General features: G+C 36.8%; 1 protein-coding gene across 9 annotated transcripts in view; it reads left to right on the forward strand.

The window, feature by feature from the left end:
* The window catches only part of CDK14 (cyclin dependent kinase 14), a 399,376-nt gene that overhangs the window by 209,513 nt on the left and 170,504 nt on the right, over positions 1-19,359 (forward strand). For all 9 annotated transcript variants that reach the window (XR_012054498.1, XM_072925517.1, XM_041714407.2 and 6 more), the window contains 2 exons: positions 2,390-2,453; positions 13,793-13,841. Coding sequence is in view for 8 of the 9 variants with exons in the window: in XM_072925517.1 (XP_072781618.1) it covers positions 2,390-2,453; positions 13,793-13,841 (113 nt within the window). In the remaining variant the exon portion in view is untranslated. The remainder of the gene's footprint in view (positions 1-2,389; positions 2,454-13,792; positions 13,842-19,359) is intronic.

A 19,359-nucleotide genomic window follows, 5' to 3' on the forward strand; every position in this document is an offset into this window, starting at 1 on the left:
AGATGCTAGGAAACCTGCAGTTGTTTTCAGCCTGGCTGCTGCCCTTGAGAGAAGGTATAAATATTGTACGTGGTTTGAGTACTCCAATGCACAGAACTTGTTTGTAGCTGGCTCCTAGATACTGTGGTGGCAGATGTCCTAGAACATCATTAAAGAAATGGATTGGAAAATTAGTGAAACAAGAAACAGTGAATCAAGTATGATTCCTTTAAAAAGTGAAAAGTACGGATTTTGTTAGCTGGTTTTAATTTTTATCTGTACAGTCCCATAGCTGCCTCTGTCTCATAAAATAAGAGGCAAATAAGAACACACTTTTAGTGGAATGTGACTAATTTTTTTAATATTCAGAACAAATATATTCATAACCAATATATCTTATTTAATAAGAGACTATTCCTTTGATTCACTAAGAGGAGTTGCAAAGTAGAGAACCTTATTTCTAAATTTAAATTGATGCAAGAATCTCTGTTTTTGATCCACGGGCTCCCTCTCCTGGTCTGGATGGTGCTTGGCACCAGGAGCTTGATTAATGCAGAAGATAAGTGGAAGTTATTTGCAAATTGATTTTGTGACATAGTGTCGATGGTGTCTCCAGACTTCCTCAATGTTTAATGACAGCATTGTGCTCTCTCTCATAGCAATAATGAGATGAACACGGGTGTTGTGATGAATCAGGGTTGCAGGGCCAGGTTTATCTTATTCAAGCACTAATTAAGACTTATCACAAGGACTGAAAGAAATGTGCCTACAAACAATATTTACAAATAAAATCAGTGAATTTGCATACCTAAATAACTATGTGAATGTATACTCTATAGTTGCACTGATACTGTCACCTTTGTCACTTTAGTGCTCTGCTTTCACCTTCTACTGATCATACTACATCCAAGTTCGACTGTTTGCCTATTGTATTTGATTGTGGATAAAAAATGTCTTTGGATGAATATTCTTAGATTAGAAATATATGACTGTTGTAAACTGCTCAACAAGTTTGAGGCCTTAGACTCATAAAGCAAATCTCATAGGTAAAAATTGTATCTCTTTCAGAATTCACTTAATTTTGTCTCAAGTTTTTAAGTTAATTTCTGAATTTAATTTAATAAATTTCTGGCAGAGTTGAAGAAAAACATTTTGTGTTTTACCTTGCCAGTTTTGCTTCTAAGAATTTTTTTCAGCTTGAATTTATCAACATGAACAAATGTTTACGTAGCTTAAGAAATTAAACAAGTAGAATGGTATCCTTTAATGCTCCTAATTCATATGTATATTGCAGCAAACAAAACTAAAATAAATCTCTTCAGTTCCAAATGATTTTCACACTAATTTTGGGCTTGCTTCATGCTGATGTAACTGACCACAGGGACTCAAGATATGCAAGTCCAAAAGTTTTATTCAGATGACCTGCAGTGCAGATAGGGGCAGAGCTGGGAGGGGCTTTTGTACATTGATAATGCAAAACAAGCACCAGATTAATGTTAATTCCTTTCACTCAGAATATCAACCTTTCATTCCAGAGGCTGAGCTTATAACAAATATTCAAAATAGTTAGCGTTTTCATTCATATTAGAAATTGAGTGTAAATTTTTGAAAAGAAAGATCTACAGTTCGTTTAGAAATGTGTTTCTGGAGCTGGTAATTTAAGTGTTCTTCCTGGCTTTACTTAAAGCAAGTCTTGACAGTTATGTGTTGTGAAGGAAAACCAGGTTTGGGAGAACGACTTCTATTAGTTCTCTCCCTTTAATTACTACTTGTGCCAAGGAGACGGAGAGTGAACTTTTCATATGAACAGATGCATGTGAGAAGTGTAAATACTTTGATGCCATAAGTTGATCTGACTTACATCACAAAAAGGAGGACAGTTGAAGTGAATAGAAACAAAGCATAATGCACGAGTCAATAAAGTCAGTATCTCCTAAGAATTTACTATTTTTATATGTACTGCAGCCGTGTTAAAATAACAACTCTTTGCTCATGCCACACTCTTGATCATCCCTTTTACCATCAGTGTAAATCTTCAATCCTGGCATCCATTCATTATCTGCTTATCTTATTTAAATTTCTAGGGATTGAAGCTATGTCTGAGCTAAATTATCTAGTCTCTGTAACACCAGTGCTCTCAGATAGCTTGTTACTTGTCTATGAAAAGTAGCTTTAACATCCATTGGTTAAACAGGCAGTGTGACAGGAACACAGCACTCCCATCTGCTTTACAGACTCCACTGCTACCTTGGAAATGTTGTAATCATTTAACCTTTTGTACCTTCTTCTTACTCCCCATCCCCCACTGAAGAAGCTTATTTGAAGTTTAGATTGTGCTTTCTACAGTGCTATGACTTGTTAAGTCTTTTCCATTAAAGCAATGTGGTTTTTTATATTTTTTTGTGTACAGGTACTTGGAACACCAAATGAAGATACGTGGCCTGGAGTCCACTCTTTACCCCATTTCAAACCAGGTAGGTTGAAGCACCAAATTCCTCCAAATTCCCTCTCTGGAAGTACACAAGAGAGATAATTACATCCCTGACCACAAGTGATCAAAATGACCTGGTGTGCAGTGTGTGAACTGTGGTGCACTTCTTCCAGCTGCTTATTTTTAATTGTGCTCAGGGTGGGAGGTTTTCTTTTGTTTAATTTCTTCCATTTCCTTTTTGTTTTCTTCTGTTTGTTACAGCATGAGCCCTGATCTACTTGCATTCCTCAACCGCTGAGTATTGTACCTTACAGACTGCTAGTGTGCTGATTCTCTATTAGGATTACTTTTCCAGCAGAGCACACCAAACTTGGACAAATACTGAAGGAAAATAAAGAGTAGAGAAAATAAATTGTGAAAGTAGAAGTTGTTCATATATTAGTTAGATCTATTATTATCTTAGATTTATTAGTATCTTTCTAAAAAAATATTAATTTCACTCTTTTAATATGTGTTGTATTTGCAATTGTCATACTCTATAACTATCTTTGAAAAACTGTTTCACCATCTGATACCTTTTTGTAAGAGGGAGCAGTTTGCCTACTAGAGACCAGGAGGATGTGGTCAGCTTCATGCTATGTATGCATGTTTATGTATGTAATATATATATTATATATGTATTATTATATATGTATGCATGTAGTATGTATGTCATATATATAGTCTTGTGAATTTGTGAGTGTGGATCTTAGAAATATGTTTTTTTAAACATGGCAAAGCATTTGAATGAGTAGGCAGGAGACGAGGCAGAGGAGTTGTAAAGGACAAATAGATCTAGACAGCTCTCAAAATAAGAGAGAGAGAAACAAATATATTGTAGGGCTTACCCTGATAGAGACACACAGCCTTGAAAAATAGGAATGCAGACAACTTTCTTGCACATTGCTTTTTAGTCTCTGTCCTACTGCTAGTGGATCACTGTATAGTGGAATCACATTCTAGTGCTCTCTAGTGAATTAGTAGAAACTTCTTTAACGGTCTTTCACTGAATATTAAAAATACTACAGTGTTCTTCCCTTAAACACTGTGTCATTAAGTTTACACAGGTTTGTGTTTCTCATTCTCTGATTGAAAGGTGAGCAAATACAGAATCCTTACATAAATGTAGTGGTCTGTAAAAGCAGCCCAAAAACATTGGTTATAGCAAAGAGAAGGAGAAAGCCTGAAGGTGTCAGTGACTGTTCTTTGGGTTGGTTTGTTTTTCTGTGAGATGCAGGAAAGTTTTGAACAGTAGATGGCAGCCAAGAAATTTTCTGGTTTCATTATTCAGTTTGACTTCCAAATGTGTCAAGGGATGTGGGTTTATTACCACAGAAGAACATCAGGAAATAAATCCACTGTAGGCACATCATTAATTTTTATAAAGGCATTGTGTTAGAATTGTTCTTATTTTCTACATCCCAGACTATGAATTTTTTCAGCTATGGATGCATAATATTTTTACAAATGCAGAGTGGGGACAGGAGGAAAGGTGCCTGCAAGACAGAAAATGGTCACTCAGTATTTTCACCATTTCTGCATGGTGTAGCTTTTGTTCTCTCAGATCCTTTCCACATCTGTGAAGTATGTAGATTTGTAAGTCAGAGTAATTACTATTCTTGCTGGCAATAATTTAATCTTTTTAGGGCCTTTTAATGCAAAGCACTGAGCTCCTTAATTCCCTTACACTGTAGAGGTCCAGGAGCACTCAAAAAATAAAATCCCTGTTCTGTACACATAATGTGTTGTGTACCCTCTATCCTTGATGACCTTGGTAAAAGGATATTTTGTTTGTCTTATTGTTCCTTATTTGCTGTTTTTAGAAATTTCAGCAATAGAAAGCATCATCCAACGGGACAACCAAAACTGGCTTGCATACCCCAAAACTGAGTAATTGAATTTTATGCTGGTAAAAATGGAATTGTTAGAGCAGCAAAAAACATCCCTCTGGGATCATTCTGCAGTACCAGCACCTAAGGTATGCTCTGCAAAAAATGCTCTGACCTATGAGCTGGGCTGGAATGGATACTATTTGCTCAGGCCTTTAGGACTGTTGGAGATGTTTGGTCAAGGATACCAGGTTCTCTGTCACTTCTTAAAATTGTGCTTTCCTTCATGCTGTTCTATGCACAAAAGCTTTCTGGCTATGGTAAGGCTGCTGCATCATCTTCTACGGGTGCTCAGCCAGCCATGCTTCCCTCCCTGATGGTCTGAAATTTCTCTTACACTCTAGCTTTCCTGACTGACTTTTTAGAAGCAAAAATGAAAGTTGAAGTTTTAACAATACATTTGACAGTTGTACTCAGTGGTCCTTGTGGGCTCCTTCCAACTCAGAATATTCTGTGATTCTTTGAAGATTACTTAATCTGTTCCTTTTCCTAGCAAAATAGTGAAGTATCCTGAAATGTCTTGCCAAATCTAAACCAATTCCATTATTCTTGACGATTTGTGAAATTCTTGTATTTAAATATATGTTATATGGGATTAAGTAACTCCTGTGCTTTGCATGTGTTAATAAGTTTTAAAACTAATAGCTGCTAACAGTAATTGTGATAAATTGAGAAGTGCAGAGAGCATTGGTGAGGATGTCAACGTTCACTCAGGCAAGGCTTTAATTCTATAAACTTCAGTTGTGTAAGCATAAAACAAAAGCATTTGAACAGATAGTATCTGCGATAACTGATTATTATAGTTTAAAAAATGCTGAGCACATTAAATGCCCGTGGATTTGGGAAGACTGTTGAGAGTCAAAGCAGAATTTCATTGTATTTCTTGTTTGCATACAGACTTCAATAACTAATTTTCACACTGTGATTTGATAGGGCATAGTCTTGTGCTGCAGAGAGCTAATCACAGTTTGCTCAGAAAAACATGTCTGAAAAACTTGGTATTAGTCTCTACTACAGTGGCCAAGGGACCGGATTATTATGGAGAGCATCCAGTGCTTTAATAACTATGATCTTTGACATCTTAATATGTAGGAACATATCTAAGCCTGAATAAGAAATGTGTTCCTAAGGCTAGCTGTGGTTGGCTCTAGGTCATTTAAACCTTAACCTAGGTGATTTTAACAGCTTATAATAGTGAAAAAAAAAATGGTCATAGTTTTGTTTGCCATTTAAAAAGCCACAAAACAATTTGTATTTTATCTGCATGCTTTGAGATCACAAATGCTCCAAGTAATATATAATATACTTGAAGCTGAAAGTTGGTCTGGTTTCTCTGTGCTGCAGCCTCCATCCTCTCAGTTTGTTTGCACCGGTGAGCACAGACATACATACACACATGTCCTGCTTATTAAGTTACTTAAGGATAATCTAAATAATGCATTTGAGAGCCCTGAAATATTTCAGGAGTATTGCAGTAACTTTGTGTTACCTCTGTGATTCACTTTGAAGCTTTCATGCATGCTATAGTCTTGAGAGGGTCTTCCTGTACTCAGGAATCATCATTTCATTGGTCTCATCACAGCCATTCTGGATTGCTGTGACAGTAATTATCTGCCCTCAAATAGGAAAACAGTTTGAAGGAATTGTGAAAAAGTGCTAGGTGAAGTTTCAATAAAATTTTGATGTTTCAATAAAATTGTGATGTTTCATCCACATGATGAAACATGTTAGAGGCTATTGGATAGGGACACTTTCAACGATGAACACGATCCCCTAGATTTGGAGAACATGTTTTAACTATTCAGTCTTTTGCTGCAATACTTTAGGAAATATGTAGATTTCCTGAGCTAAAACAGATTCAAACACCAATAGTATCCCTGGACCTTTATCTCCAGGAATGAATTAAAGTAGGCATTAACTATGTCTTATATGAGTAGAGGTGAAGCAGTATTCCCAAAAAAAATGCTTCCTTGCCAGTCTTGTGTCCAAGTCTTCCTGATTTTTGTGTGCATTGTGTTCTTCATTGTTATTAAATCTCCTGGGTTTTTTTTCGTCTGGAGTCCTATCAACTTCCTCTCTCCAGCCATTTCTCCTGGACTGAGTCCTATCCAAATAAATGAGCAGGATAGGCCTTTGGATAAATATCTACAATTAAGTCAAGTTTTCACTTTTCTGACACTCTCAGTTAGTGTTTGGGACTGATGCTGTGTAACCTCCATCCTGGGAAGTTAAGTAGAGATTTATCAGGAGGAACTGTCAGTGAGTAAAATGGGAGAAGGTAAGATACGGTCACAAAAGAAGATAAATGAAGTGTCCGTGGCAATGAAGAGATGGTAATGGTCAAGGAGAGGAAGGAACTTGTTAGGAAGGAGGAAAAAAACACGAGAGTGCTTTGTGATGTTCACTGTGTATCAGTTTCTTCACAATACTGTTTCTAGGTGAAAGAAAGTTAAATATTTAATCTTGGGCTGATGGTGGAGGAGCCAGAACCTCACAATGTTCCACAATTGATTAGATACAATAGAGAGTAATACACCTGAAAAGGTGCCTTTATGAGACAATGGAAGCATCTGCTGAGCACTGATTTTTAAAAGAGAATCCCTAAAGCCAAGATGAAAAGAGGTAAGAGGAAGAGTCTCTCCTTAAAGAGAAAGCAGAACACAAAAAGAACAAGTGAGGAAAAAAGCATTCCTAGGAAATAGTGCATAACATGGATTTTGACAGAGACTGATGGGTACTTTGTGGATTTATTAAAAAATCACAAGTCTATGACGGACAAAACCACTGTGGAGCTGGTATTCCAATTCAGGAATTCTACTTTACTTCCCAGGTGATCAATAAATATAGATTTGGTTTAGAAATATGATCTGCCTACATGCATCTTAACAGCTGATTGACAGCCTGATTTTTTTCAAAATATTACGTCTTCATTTAGGGTAGGGCTGGACTGAGAGACTGAAATCCTTTGGCACAAGCACATGAACATACTGTATATGAGAACATACAGCTTTTCAAACTCTCATAGCAGTTTTTCCTGTAGGGTTTCTCCAAAGCCTTCTCAACATTTTGCTATGTGCTAAGTCAGTATCTTGTTTGTTTACATCTGCATTAATACCAAGGACTGTTCCCAGGCATTGTGGGAGCCTCTGCTGTTAGACTGTCAGAGCAGCCTCTGGTATGCCTTTACCTCATGACAATTAGCACTTACAAATAATTAATTCCTGGGCATTAGGAAGCTTCCTTAGGGTTAGGAAGTTAGAGTGGGCCAGAGGCTGTTCCCTGTAAGAAGTCCCCATCTCCTGTGATGGAGGATGGAAGAGGGAGGCGCTGCAGCATTGTTACAGGACAGTGATGGTGTCTTGGCCAAACAGTCTCAAACTCATTTAAATTACTGGTATAGATATAGTCTTCAAGAATTTGAGTACTTGAAGAAAGGAGGGCGATTTGTAAAGGAGAATTAATTTTTAGTTCCTCCGCCTCTTTTGCCAAAACAAAACTGTATTATTTGCTGTTTCTTCAATCTGTGGTATCCACAACCCAAGGGAAGCAGTGTTTTCACCATTCTTTGAACAAAATTACATTAAGCTGAAAATTTTAAATAACTTATTATGTATGCAGGGGAGGTAAGGTGAGCTCTGCTAAAAGGTGATCCATTTAATGTAGGACTCCAATGCTTCAGACAATGCTGGGTATTAAAATTACATTTTCTTGTCATGCTCAGCAGGGAGTCCAGCAAACAGCAGCTATTTTTCCTCTTTACACAAACTGTGCTCTTCTAAAGCAAATGGAAGGGAGAAGAGGGAATGGGATGGAGGGGAGTTGAAATTTTTCTCAAGATGTTTGGCATACAAAACTCTAAAGTCTAGCTCATGTATTTGATAAAACTCTGGTTGTGATTGAACTTTAGTAAAAACTCTAATTGCACATAAATGCTGCAAATATCATAGTGCTTGAAAATTTTCTTGTCAATATGGATGCTTCTCTTCATATCTTTAGCTAACATAAATTGAATAATTTTAGCATTGAATCTTTACTAAAATGGTATGTCTTATATATCACAATACAGTATTAATCATGTTAGACTTTTAAATTAAATTTAAAGAAAACCCTTTCAAAGAAAGAATGGATTAGGCTTTTCAAAATATTAATTATGGTGATGTTTAAATATTTGCATTTAAGCTAATCACATTTGGTTTTAAATAAAGAAGAACATTAATCAAGGAATGCATATTAGCCATCATGTTTTGATTAACAAAATAAAAAATGCCTTGAAGTCAAACTGCATTTTAAATTCTTTGGTTTTGACTAGAAGCTGATTATCAATACTGTTAAAAAGAAACTAAAAATCAAAATGTATTCTGTCTCTAATTCCTTCTGTAGCTTTTCTTGTCTATCTTAGGTCCTTTCAAAGCAAATGTGGCAAAGGTATAATAGTTCATGTGTTTTTCTGACTGATAAAAAAGAAAAAACCCTCATCTTGTTTTATGTTATTTAAAATGCAAGTGCTTATTTTTTCAATTCTCACGGCAGACCAGTATTCCTGCAGTGGTCTGCTAATAAGCTCACTAGTGAGTTCTGCTGAAACTCACTTCTGTTTGAACCTGCCCTTGATGCAGGGCTGTCAGATGGAGCGTGTTTATCAGGCAGATAATGATGTTTGCAGTGCAGAAAGTGTAGGCTGTGGGCACACAAGTAAGCACACATGTGAGTATGCACATGTAACAGTGTTGCTGTAGAGTGATTGTCTAAAGAAATAAAAAATGGAAAGAAGGAAAAGAAAGAGAACGAAAAGAAAGAGAAAGAGAGAATGAGAAAGAGAAAGAGAAAAAGAGAGAAAGAAAGAAAGAGACAGAGAAAGAGAGAAAGAAGGAAAGAGAGAAAGAAAGACTGTTTTTTATAAGACCACTTTTATAAGACCACTGAGTGTAATGGATGAGCTTTCTGGCCAGGCTTTTTCTTATTTTTTTCCCCCTAGACCTGTGAACTGGCCAGAATTTGGAAACTGTTGTTTTAAAAACATAATTTTTTTTGATGCATCAGGTTTGTCATATTAAGTAGCTCAAGAAATTCCCTCCCTCTCTTCATCCAGTTGCTCATTTCTGCTTCCATTTTGCATTTGTTACTCCAGTAGCCTCTTGATGCTACTGTTTGTGGGGCACAGTCCCAAAAAGTTCCTTGGCAAAGGAGGCATGGAGTAAGCTGTGCTGCAAAGCCTGAAGCAAAGAGCAGCTCAGGTCCCTGTGCTGCCAGGTGAATGTTGGTGTAGCTGCCCCACTCGCCACGTCTGAGCGGGTTGTGTGCAGTGCCCAGCAGAACAGTGAGTCTTGGTTCTGAGCTGGCTCTGAGGCTGTGGAAGGGACATGGCAGCCTAGTCCTTTTGGATACTCTTGGGACATTCTGAGAGTAAAAAATTATGCTACAGAAAAATGTTGCTACATCTTTCCAGTATCAAATAGGCATAGTCTGTGTTAGCTCTTATTTATGCAGTCCTATACAGGCATCTCTTTACACCACATTTGATTGTGTACGTGCCACTTAGTCAAGATTTGGCTACCTTGGCCTTCTAAGAAGCAAATAGTAAACACTCTAAGATGCTGTGTGATTTAAACTAAACTGAAAATCTCTTCCTTCTTTTGTTTCACATAAGCAAAAATTCACGTTTTACTAGGTGAAATACAGCACCCATGTAAAAAGCCAGCTCTGTAACAGAGAGACATAGCTTTTAGTGAGGATGATGACTACATATTTGGGGTAAAAATGCAGAGGATCCAATTTTGTTTCCTGAATTTGTTCCCAAAAGATTGGCAAATATTGAAATGTTTGCATAAAGGAAATTAAAATCACAATTTTTACTTTAAATTTCAGATGTGCTTACTGTGTTGGCCTCCCAGAGTTTTTATTTTTAAAACCCACATTTAATAATAATAATGTAAAAATATTTGAACTCCAGTATATATGCCTACAATTTGAACTATAAAACTTCAAAATACATCTGCGTTCAAATCCTGATCTGTAAACATACCATTTTTCATGTTCCTTTAATGTCAGCCTGATGAGAGTGAGCAGCTACCTCAGGAAGGTGGTGCACCTCGTGTTCTTGAGCGTGATGTGCATGTGCTGGAGGATGGCTGTGTGGGTGGGTCATCATGTGAGTGTCTGCATGAAACTTTCACATGTGCATGTTTGCTTTTCAGTTCTGAGGGAGAGGTATTTTTTGCTACACTGGGTTTTCTCCACAAGGTTGGATTGAGATTGTGATTGCCAGTACTGTTGCCTCTCAGTATGTCAGGCAAAGGTTTCTTTTGTAGGGGAGCATTCATGGTAATACTGCAGAATTCCCAGTCTCATACACAGACTTATATTACAGTACTTTATGAACATATCAGTGGGAGCTTCTGAAAAAACAAATGTCAAAGCTATATGCTTGAAAGTATCATAGAATGTAATTTTGTGCAGTTGGTCACAGTCAGATATGTGTAACTTTAGATATGGTTTTTATTGTGTCCATTGAGCAGTAAAGGACTGAGGCATTCATACAGGTGTGTGTGAGTCCTTCACTCTGAAAAGTGACTCAGAAGCAAACCTGGGGATGTAATTGTGAGACTGAATTCTGATTCTGTGAAAAATTCAACACAAGCAAGGGATGCTAAAATAAAAATTGCGAAGTTACTTCTTTTTTTTTTTTTTTTTTTTTGCTTGGGACAGCAAGTTTGGTGGCTTTAGGTATATAATTTTGTGGTTTCATAGTTCAGGACTTGAAAAACTGCCCCATGGATTATTGTAGCTTCTCTGTTCTGGCAACTCTGAAACCAAAATCAGCTGGTTTCACTGCTTTTTCATTCTCTAACGGATTAATTCAGAAAAATACTATGGCCTGGCTCATACATGAGTCTGGGCTTAATTAACGCAATAGTCCCATCTAATTATCTTGTCCAGGACAGTTAGTAAGACTCTGGTTGGAGCCATGACCACAAAATTATGTAGAAAAATGTGAGCTGTTATTTTATCAATGTGTGGTTTATTTCTGTATAAAGTATGTGAAGAAAGCAGCCTCTAATCTGCTTGAGTAGAGAGGAAAGAGTTGATACCAATAGTTAGGAGAAGCATGGCTTGCAGTCACTGCATATTCAATGGAGTTTGAAATTAAGGACTAGGGACTAAACATTTGCCTTTCAATAGAATGGTTTTGCCCTCTCCATGTCTTTTCCCCCAGTTTTCCCTCTCCCTGCCTGATAAATATGATGTATAAGGTACTTACTTAAAAAGTAAGTAAGAACCGTAGGCAGCAAAGGAAGATCCCTTTGTGAAGTTTGTTTTGCTCATGTAGTCCCTTATATTTACATAACAGGTTCCAGTGTATAATTTTTTCAGTAAAAATTCATCTGGCATAGCAATAGTTTTCCAGGTTTTTTCAGAACTGGAACAGATCTTTGGCCATTAAAGCCTTAAGGCAGTTTGGCCAAGTGGTTAACTCTGGGGCTTTCCTCCCACAGTAAAAATAGCTTAAATTGATTAGAATAAACACCAGATACTCTGGTAAGAAAATATGTTGTATATGATACTTCTCAAATGTTTTAAGTAGATGTGGCTCTGTTGAAATCAGTGTTGCTGGGCCAGTTTGAAGCAGCTCAGTATCTGAACAAAACATATTGCAGAATGGCAGATAAAATCAAAATCTGTTTCTCTCTAGGTCCAGGTTACCTTTTCAGCAGTGCTTCAAGTCAGTTCAATTCTCTTTCCACACAGATTTTTCTGCACTGAAACAGATTAATGTGCAAATTTGCAGTTTATTAGCTGAACTCCCATATATATCTGACATGTTATTACACAGAACTGTCTAGCTGCATTTCATTTTTCAGTCCCTTGTCATAAATGAACTGACAGTGTTATGGTTGGACAATTTACTTAATATAGAAAGTCTTTATTTTTTTTCCAATTTTTATAGGTATCTGTTTCCATATATGTATTTAATTCCTATTTATAAACTAAAATTGAAGGGTTATAGTAATGTAGCTTCCAGTTTCCAGCACATTTGTCAGACATATCTAAAAGGGATTGATTTCATTTCTTTAACTGCATTAGTATGGTTAAAGCAACAAAACTTAAAGTTTTAAAGTAAACATGAAGTGGTCCACAGACACAGTACCTTCCAATAGTGAATTAAATTAGATTTGAAGCTTCTGCATTTGTTTTTTTTTTTTATTAAAGGGGCAAAGAACCTAAAAAATATGTATAACAATGAAAAACAAAGCATCCACATTGATGCCAGGAATTTGCTTCTGCCTTGGTTTTGGCATCTTTAGAACTGACTGTGTATGAAGTGTACATGACAACTTTAGAAATGATACAAGCAAGTATACAAATACAGGAATTTGAACACAACTCCCTTGAAGTTACATTTACAGGTGGTTTTCACAGTAAGATGCATGCATATCTGTGTGCATATATTAAAAAATACTATTGCAACTGTACAATGGGTGTCATTAAATGTCATGCTCATAGGTGGAGAGGAAGCAAAATGCCTCTGGGGTTTTTTTTTAGATTTTATGGAGTATTTTGCGAGTTTAGAACTTCTACACAGCAACTAATGCAATCACATTAGGGTAGTTGGCCAGGGTGAGTACCAGTCTAGATGGCAGGATTTCTGTGCAACTAGTCTCCATGGAAAATGTTGCTGTTCTCCAGCTGAACTCATTTTTTGCTGCCTGAGAGGCACTTAGCTCCTGTTCAAGAGGCTAATGAAGGACTGACCCTTCATTTCTGCAGCAGCTGACATAGCATCTTCCTTTTTCCTTACATAGCATCTTCCTTTTTTCAGCTACAGTCCAACTGCAGATCAAGCACCTTCTTAGATATGAGTGGGAAAATACTTCTAGCTGAACTGAAGAACTTAACATTGGAGTAAATAAGCTGTCATTGTACTTGTTACTGCTGCTCATTATTTATATGTATTCTTTAGAAAATGGACTCTTATATGTCCACCATGTTCTGTGTGTTCCTGTGTGCCACAGAGACCCACACTTAACTGTTACACATCCTGAGAAGCGACAAGATATGACAGTGAGGTTGTGGAGAATTGTATTGTCATGAAGAAGAAAAAAATACTAGATTTCAGGCTTCTTTTTTTTCTGTAGCAGTCAAAAACTACTTTAGAAATAATTGTAAAATTTTCCATTTCTGGTGATGTTGCAGTAAATGAGCTTTAAGTTATGCTGGTTTGGTTTGATTTGGTTTAACAAGTTGGGGACTTTCTTGATGTTGGTGTTTTGTTATTTTTTCTCCTCTGTTTGTATGGCAGTTGCTCATAGGTTAGTTTTCTTTCCTTGTCTTAGCACTTGAGCTGCAGAAGATACATACAAATAATGAAATTATGAAAATTGACAGTAAATTAATATTTTTTAAAAATAAATCCTGGGTTCGGTGAAGTAATTGACTATACCCCTTTTTTTTACAGAACGGTTTACACAGTATGGCCCTAAAAACCTTAGACAAGCATGGAATAAGTAAGTATTTTTTAAATTACACTTTTGACTCTTCAAGGGTATACTGAAGTTATCATATCTAACTTAGAATGGCTCTATTCTTTTCAAATTAGCCGTATTTGAATTGCCAGTTTCTTGTAAATAGGAAGAAACTGCATAGCATAGTATTTTCTTCTTGGGGGTGTTAGTTGGCAAGTGCACTGAGCTCATGGAGAAATATTGTGTTATTGCTTTGGGCCATCAGTTTTGAATCTGGTTTTCTCTGTTCATCTATAAAAATTAGGAAACTTTTAAATAATATGTTTCTAATCCACTTTTGAGTGGTTTTTCAACATAATGATCCCCTGTTGCCGGGTCCATCTGGTCATTGCTGTGAGCTGCAACCATACTGTTGTAATCTTTATTATGAATGAAAAAAGTCAGTGTAAATTCACCACACTTGTGGGTTTTTTTCCTTTCAATATTTCCTGAATTTGGTCACATTTACATCAGATGGGCATTGGTATAAAGGTGTCATACTCAAAGTCCAGAAAGGTTACCTGATGCGCATTCAGATTGAATACCACACTACTGGCATTACTCTAAATAATCAGCTGTGTAAGTTTGCTAAAAGATTTCTCAGCACATGTAGAATTTTTGTAGACAGGATATTTGAACTGCACTGTCTTCAGAAATTAATAGCTTTTATATTTCGAATACAGCATACAGAGTTTTAATTGGATGATATCAGCTATGTCAATAAACTTGTCATGCCAGAAAACCTGCTCAAATTTTTCTCTACTCTCATTTAACCAAAAGTTTTGCAGCAAGGCTAAGGCTTTACTATACCAGCATATCTGTTTTCTTTCTGGTACTAATTCAAAATTTTATTTTTGCTACTAACTGGCTGTCTGGTTGGTAATTTACCAGGGAGTTCAAGAGATTAATCAGCAGGAGACTGTAGCATCTCCAAGTTCACCACTGAATTTGAAAATACAAAATGTTTTGGTGAAGAAGCTTCCTTATTGTAAAGGAATAAAAAAGTTATTAATAGAGTAGAAATCAAATGCTTTTTCAATATCCTTATTTATTAGCAATGAAATGTGTCTACAGCTGCAAAATCCATACCATGGTCACTTTTCCAAAGTGTGATTAAGTTTATACTCTGCCATTTGATTCATATTTTCTCTATCTGCTCCTTCCCAAACCTATTTGGTCCAGTGTTTTCATTTTAAAACAACAAACAAACAAAAAACCAAAACAAACAACAAAAAACACACCAAAAAAACAAAAAACAAACAAAAAAAACCACTCCACCTTTTGAAATTGTGGTTGACAAATGAAGGGGGAATCTCTTAATATAGCAAGATTGTTGTTAAAATTTTTTGGTATTAGTTGTTGAATGCAGTATCATCAATATTTGTACTTTGAGTCAAAACCTGTATTTCTGTAGTGCCAGGCATCTTCCATGATCCTGTGGCTCACTTTGCAGTACCACTGGGCCCTCCTTGGTTAGCAGTAACTTCCCAATTCCTGCAATGAGAAATAAACCTGGCACTGAAACCAGTTCAGGCCTCCACAAGGTTACGTGTCACTAGCCTGTATTAGTTGACTTTCAATAGTCCACAGAAAAGTTCCTGGCTTGTCCAGTTCAATCTAGGACCCTAATTTTGTGGTTTTTCTGGACAAGGCCATCTCTTGTTAACTGCAGAGGGAACAACAGGAAGATTAACTCATGTTTGGCTTTTGTAAATATCTCAGACCATTTTGCCAGTTGTGATCCTTCAGGCATCTTAAAATGTTTGGCTGTATCTCAATCTTACTGCTTGGAATACAATTCAATTTCCTGAAAGTCACAGCTTTCCTTTTAAAAATTAAATCACTGTAATGGCCTGGATCCTGTCCTATTACAATCAAAAAAATTGCGAGATGATTTTTTTGTTTAAAAGTAGTTAATGAAATCCAAAAGCTTGGAAGAAGCAATTATATTACAACATAGGCAGTTAGATCTGGATTGGGAAAGAAGGACAAGGAAACTAATATTGATTTGAATGTGTTTGCTTGGAGGCATATATTTGCCTAAGTATTGTGAATAGATACTGGCATGCTATTCCATCCATCCTGCAGGCTTGGACTGAAGTCTTTTTTCTGTATTTTAACAGCAGTTAGACTATTAAAATACAGCAGTTATATATTAATAAGTACAATAATTGGTTTGAATTTGAAAAGTTGATGTCTTATATTTCCTTTGAGACTACTGCATGAAATTTCTCTTTTCATGAAATACCACAAAAAAAGAACAAAACCCAGTTTGCTTAAAACAGCTTCAGTCTCTGAGATTTCATAATTGACACAAGCTCTGATCACATCACAGGCTGACTCAAATAAGACCAGAGCTTTTTAAATTCAGTGAAACCTCTTCAAAAATATTTATACATTTTCAACGCTCTGTACATAAAGAATTTGCAATTTTTCAGCAGAAATGAAGGGATTGAAAGCAATGAGAATACATACAGTTCAGTGCTTCATATGTGTATTGCTATTATAATAGGAAGTATTCAGTGCCTCAAAATTATGTATCATTTACATTCAAAATGTAAAGGTCCTTCTCTCTTTCCAATGTAAATCTTTATCTGTGTGCTTTATTAGAGTGCTATTTGCTTGCACAGCTGTAGTTAAGGATGTATAAACATTTCCGTTATAGACATCATATTCCCAAGGGTTTGTTATCCAGCTGTAAAACTTAACACATGGATAGACTGATTCATTCCAGAAATTTTCTTTCTTATTTATCATGTTTCAAAAAGCAGCAATCTCCAGTCTTAAATTAAAAAGCCTCTTTAACCTCTGCTGATTTAATGCGTGGAAGATTTTTGGTGGCACAAAATATGTCACGTACATAATTATTTTAAGGACAGTGAACATGAGACCTTAAAATGGGGATAAAAACATACAGCCTTTTGTTTTTAAATATGCATTGGTTTGGTACAGATTTCCTTCCTCTCAACATGGTAGTAACTTTTAAAGTTACACCTTAAAGAGCAATGTTTTGGTCTTGTAAGGATTTATATGGATGCTCGAACTTCTATTGATGCAAAGTCTCGTTACTGCATTTTATAGGGGAGGAATTGCAATGCAAAAAAAGTTGAAGAATTTTCACACAGTAACTGCCATAGAAACTGTAGAGCAGTGATATTGAACTTCATGATCCTGGATTGGAAGAGAACAGCTTTAATTTTCTAAACACATTTCTAAACATTTCTAAATGAAGTTTCACTATCTCCTGTTTCATCTTTCAGGAACAGGCTGATCCTTGATCTTGTTTATATATTCATTTTGAGGTCATGGCATGTAAGGGTGGGAATATGGGTTTAAAAGCCTTCAAAGACACTTTTACCTCAAAATGTAAGTCAATTTATGTAAGGGGAGTTTAGTGGGAGGAAGAATGACACTCTTGCAGTATCTACAGAGCCAGCTTCATGTCTGTAAGGCCAAAGGAAGAGAGGCAAAAAACTCCAACCCCATACCTTCCCAAACTCACACACAGTATTTTGAGGAAAAAACAGTTGCACCTGACCAACATCAGCTTCTAGGAGGTGATTCTAAAGGCAGAGCAAGATGATGGAAAGATATTGGACACAAGTCAATTGCTGTTTAATTCCTAGTTTAACTGGAAATTATTTAAAAGCATGGAATTTAATAGCAATGACAAAGTGAAACCCAGCAGGATCATAAGTCAGATCCCTTAAATTCTTAAAATATAATTGGTTAATATTATAGGCTACTTTTGGGAAGTGTTTGAGGTAAATAATATAACTTCCACTTACCGTAAATTAAATTCTTTGGAGACTTAAACACTGAATTTCTTTCTTTTTAGTGGTTGTCAAACTACTTAAAGAGTATAGAGAGTATTTACTAGATAAGGTGGAATCTATACATTTTATGGTAATGCTTATAAAGTTAAGAAACAAAACTTGCATTGATGTTTGCTTCTATCTAAAATGAAGCTTCACCTACATAGCATGACATAACATACTGTGGAATGTAATTATAAAATACTGGCCTAAAAAGAACTAAGATGTGGTAATCTGATCTTCCTACAGAGTTCACAATGAACTATATTTCCACTTTTTTTCCTGAACTTTTCTGTTCAATTATCTCTACACAATAACAACTAAGAACAGCTCTGCCTCCAGAATGCAATGCAACCTCTTTCAATTTGCAAAAGCTTCTCCACAATAATAAAGCCTTACAGAAGAATAACAAAAGAGAACTAATTATCCTTGTGTATATTTGGTAGGATATAAAAAGCTTTTTCAGATCCTTCTGCCATAATGGGTTGTATTGTGAGAAATTAGGTTGCAAAGAAAAGGTGCAGCTGAAAACAAATTCTGCTCTGCATAAATAGGACTACTACTTTGTAATTCCTAAACATGGCTTATTTATTATATAAATAACATTTTATTCTCACAACCAGTCCCACTGCTGAGGATTTCTTCCTTTAACAAGATGGCCTCTGTACTTGAGACCTCCCTTTTTGAGGCCAGAGTGTTTAAAAGTTGCATTCCAGGATGGACTGGCCTATGCTGGGGCTGTTATTCAGGGAAAACTTCCTCAAGCAAAGGGAGTGAACAGACAAGCCCATGTAGCTTGAGTCTCTACTTTGTTTCAAGCATTGCTTCAAGGAATTGCTGAAAGCTGAGACTTGGGAAGCATTTTTGGCTTAAGATTCTGTCGTTTGGGTTTTTAAGAAAATCCTTGCCTTAGTTGGGTTTTGATAAAGAAAAAGCACTCTTCTAATTGTCACTTTTATTCCTTCGCCTCCTGCCCGTTCACCAGCACTGCTCATTGTAACACAGTCGGTAGTACTACTGAAGGAATACTCAAGCTCTCCAGCACAATAGAAACAAAAAGCTTTAGTGCTGTGGTTGTGGAAGCCTTTCTGATGGATAAACCCAAGAAGCAATAAGGATTTTGGGCAGTACCGAGCAGAGGTGGGCTGGCTGTGTGCTCTGTGTGCACTGGAGCACATCGCTGGGGTGCTGGGGCCAGGAGGAGCCCCGGATCCCGCTGGCGGAGCGGGGGTTTATACTTGACGCAAGATGAAAATATTTTTTAGAAGTATTTCTAAATAGCCATATAAACCTCCCTCTGCCTCCTGAAGGTTTGCAGCGATACTGCTGCACTGGAAACAGAAAGCATTTTGTATTTTCGGGTTTTTTCTCCTATTTGCCATGAACAGCGGTTGCCCGAGGGGGGTGTGGGGAGTCCTGTCGCGACATGCCCGCGATGGAAGGCGGGGTCGCTCCGGCCCGCCCGCCGCTGCAGTGCCGCGCTGCCCGCGCCAGGGGGCGCCCGCGGCCCGGCAGCGCCTTTCCTGGGCTCTTTCTCTGCTTGGCGGGGCTAATTAATTCATTCATTACAATTTAAATGGTAAGATTAATTTTAATTAATTATAAATTAATTTCGGGATGGTGGAAGCTGCTCGTTTTTACATAAGCGCCTTTTCCTGCGCCCATTAGCGCTGTTTTCGTGCGCGCAGCTCCGCGCGGGGGTTGTC

This window comes from Taeniopygia guttata, chromosome 2 (genome assembly GCF_048771995.1).
Source record: "Taeniopygia guttata chromosome 2, bTaeGut7.mat, whole genome shotgun sequence".
NCBI lineage: Eukaryota > Metazoa > Chordata > Aves > Passeriformes > Estrildidae > Taeniopygia > Taeniopygia guttata.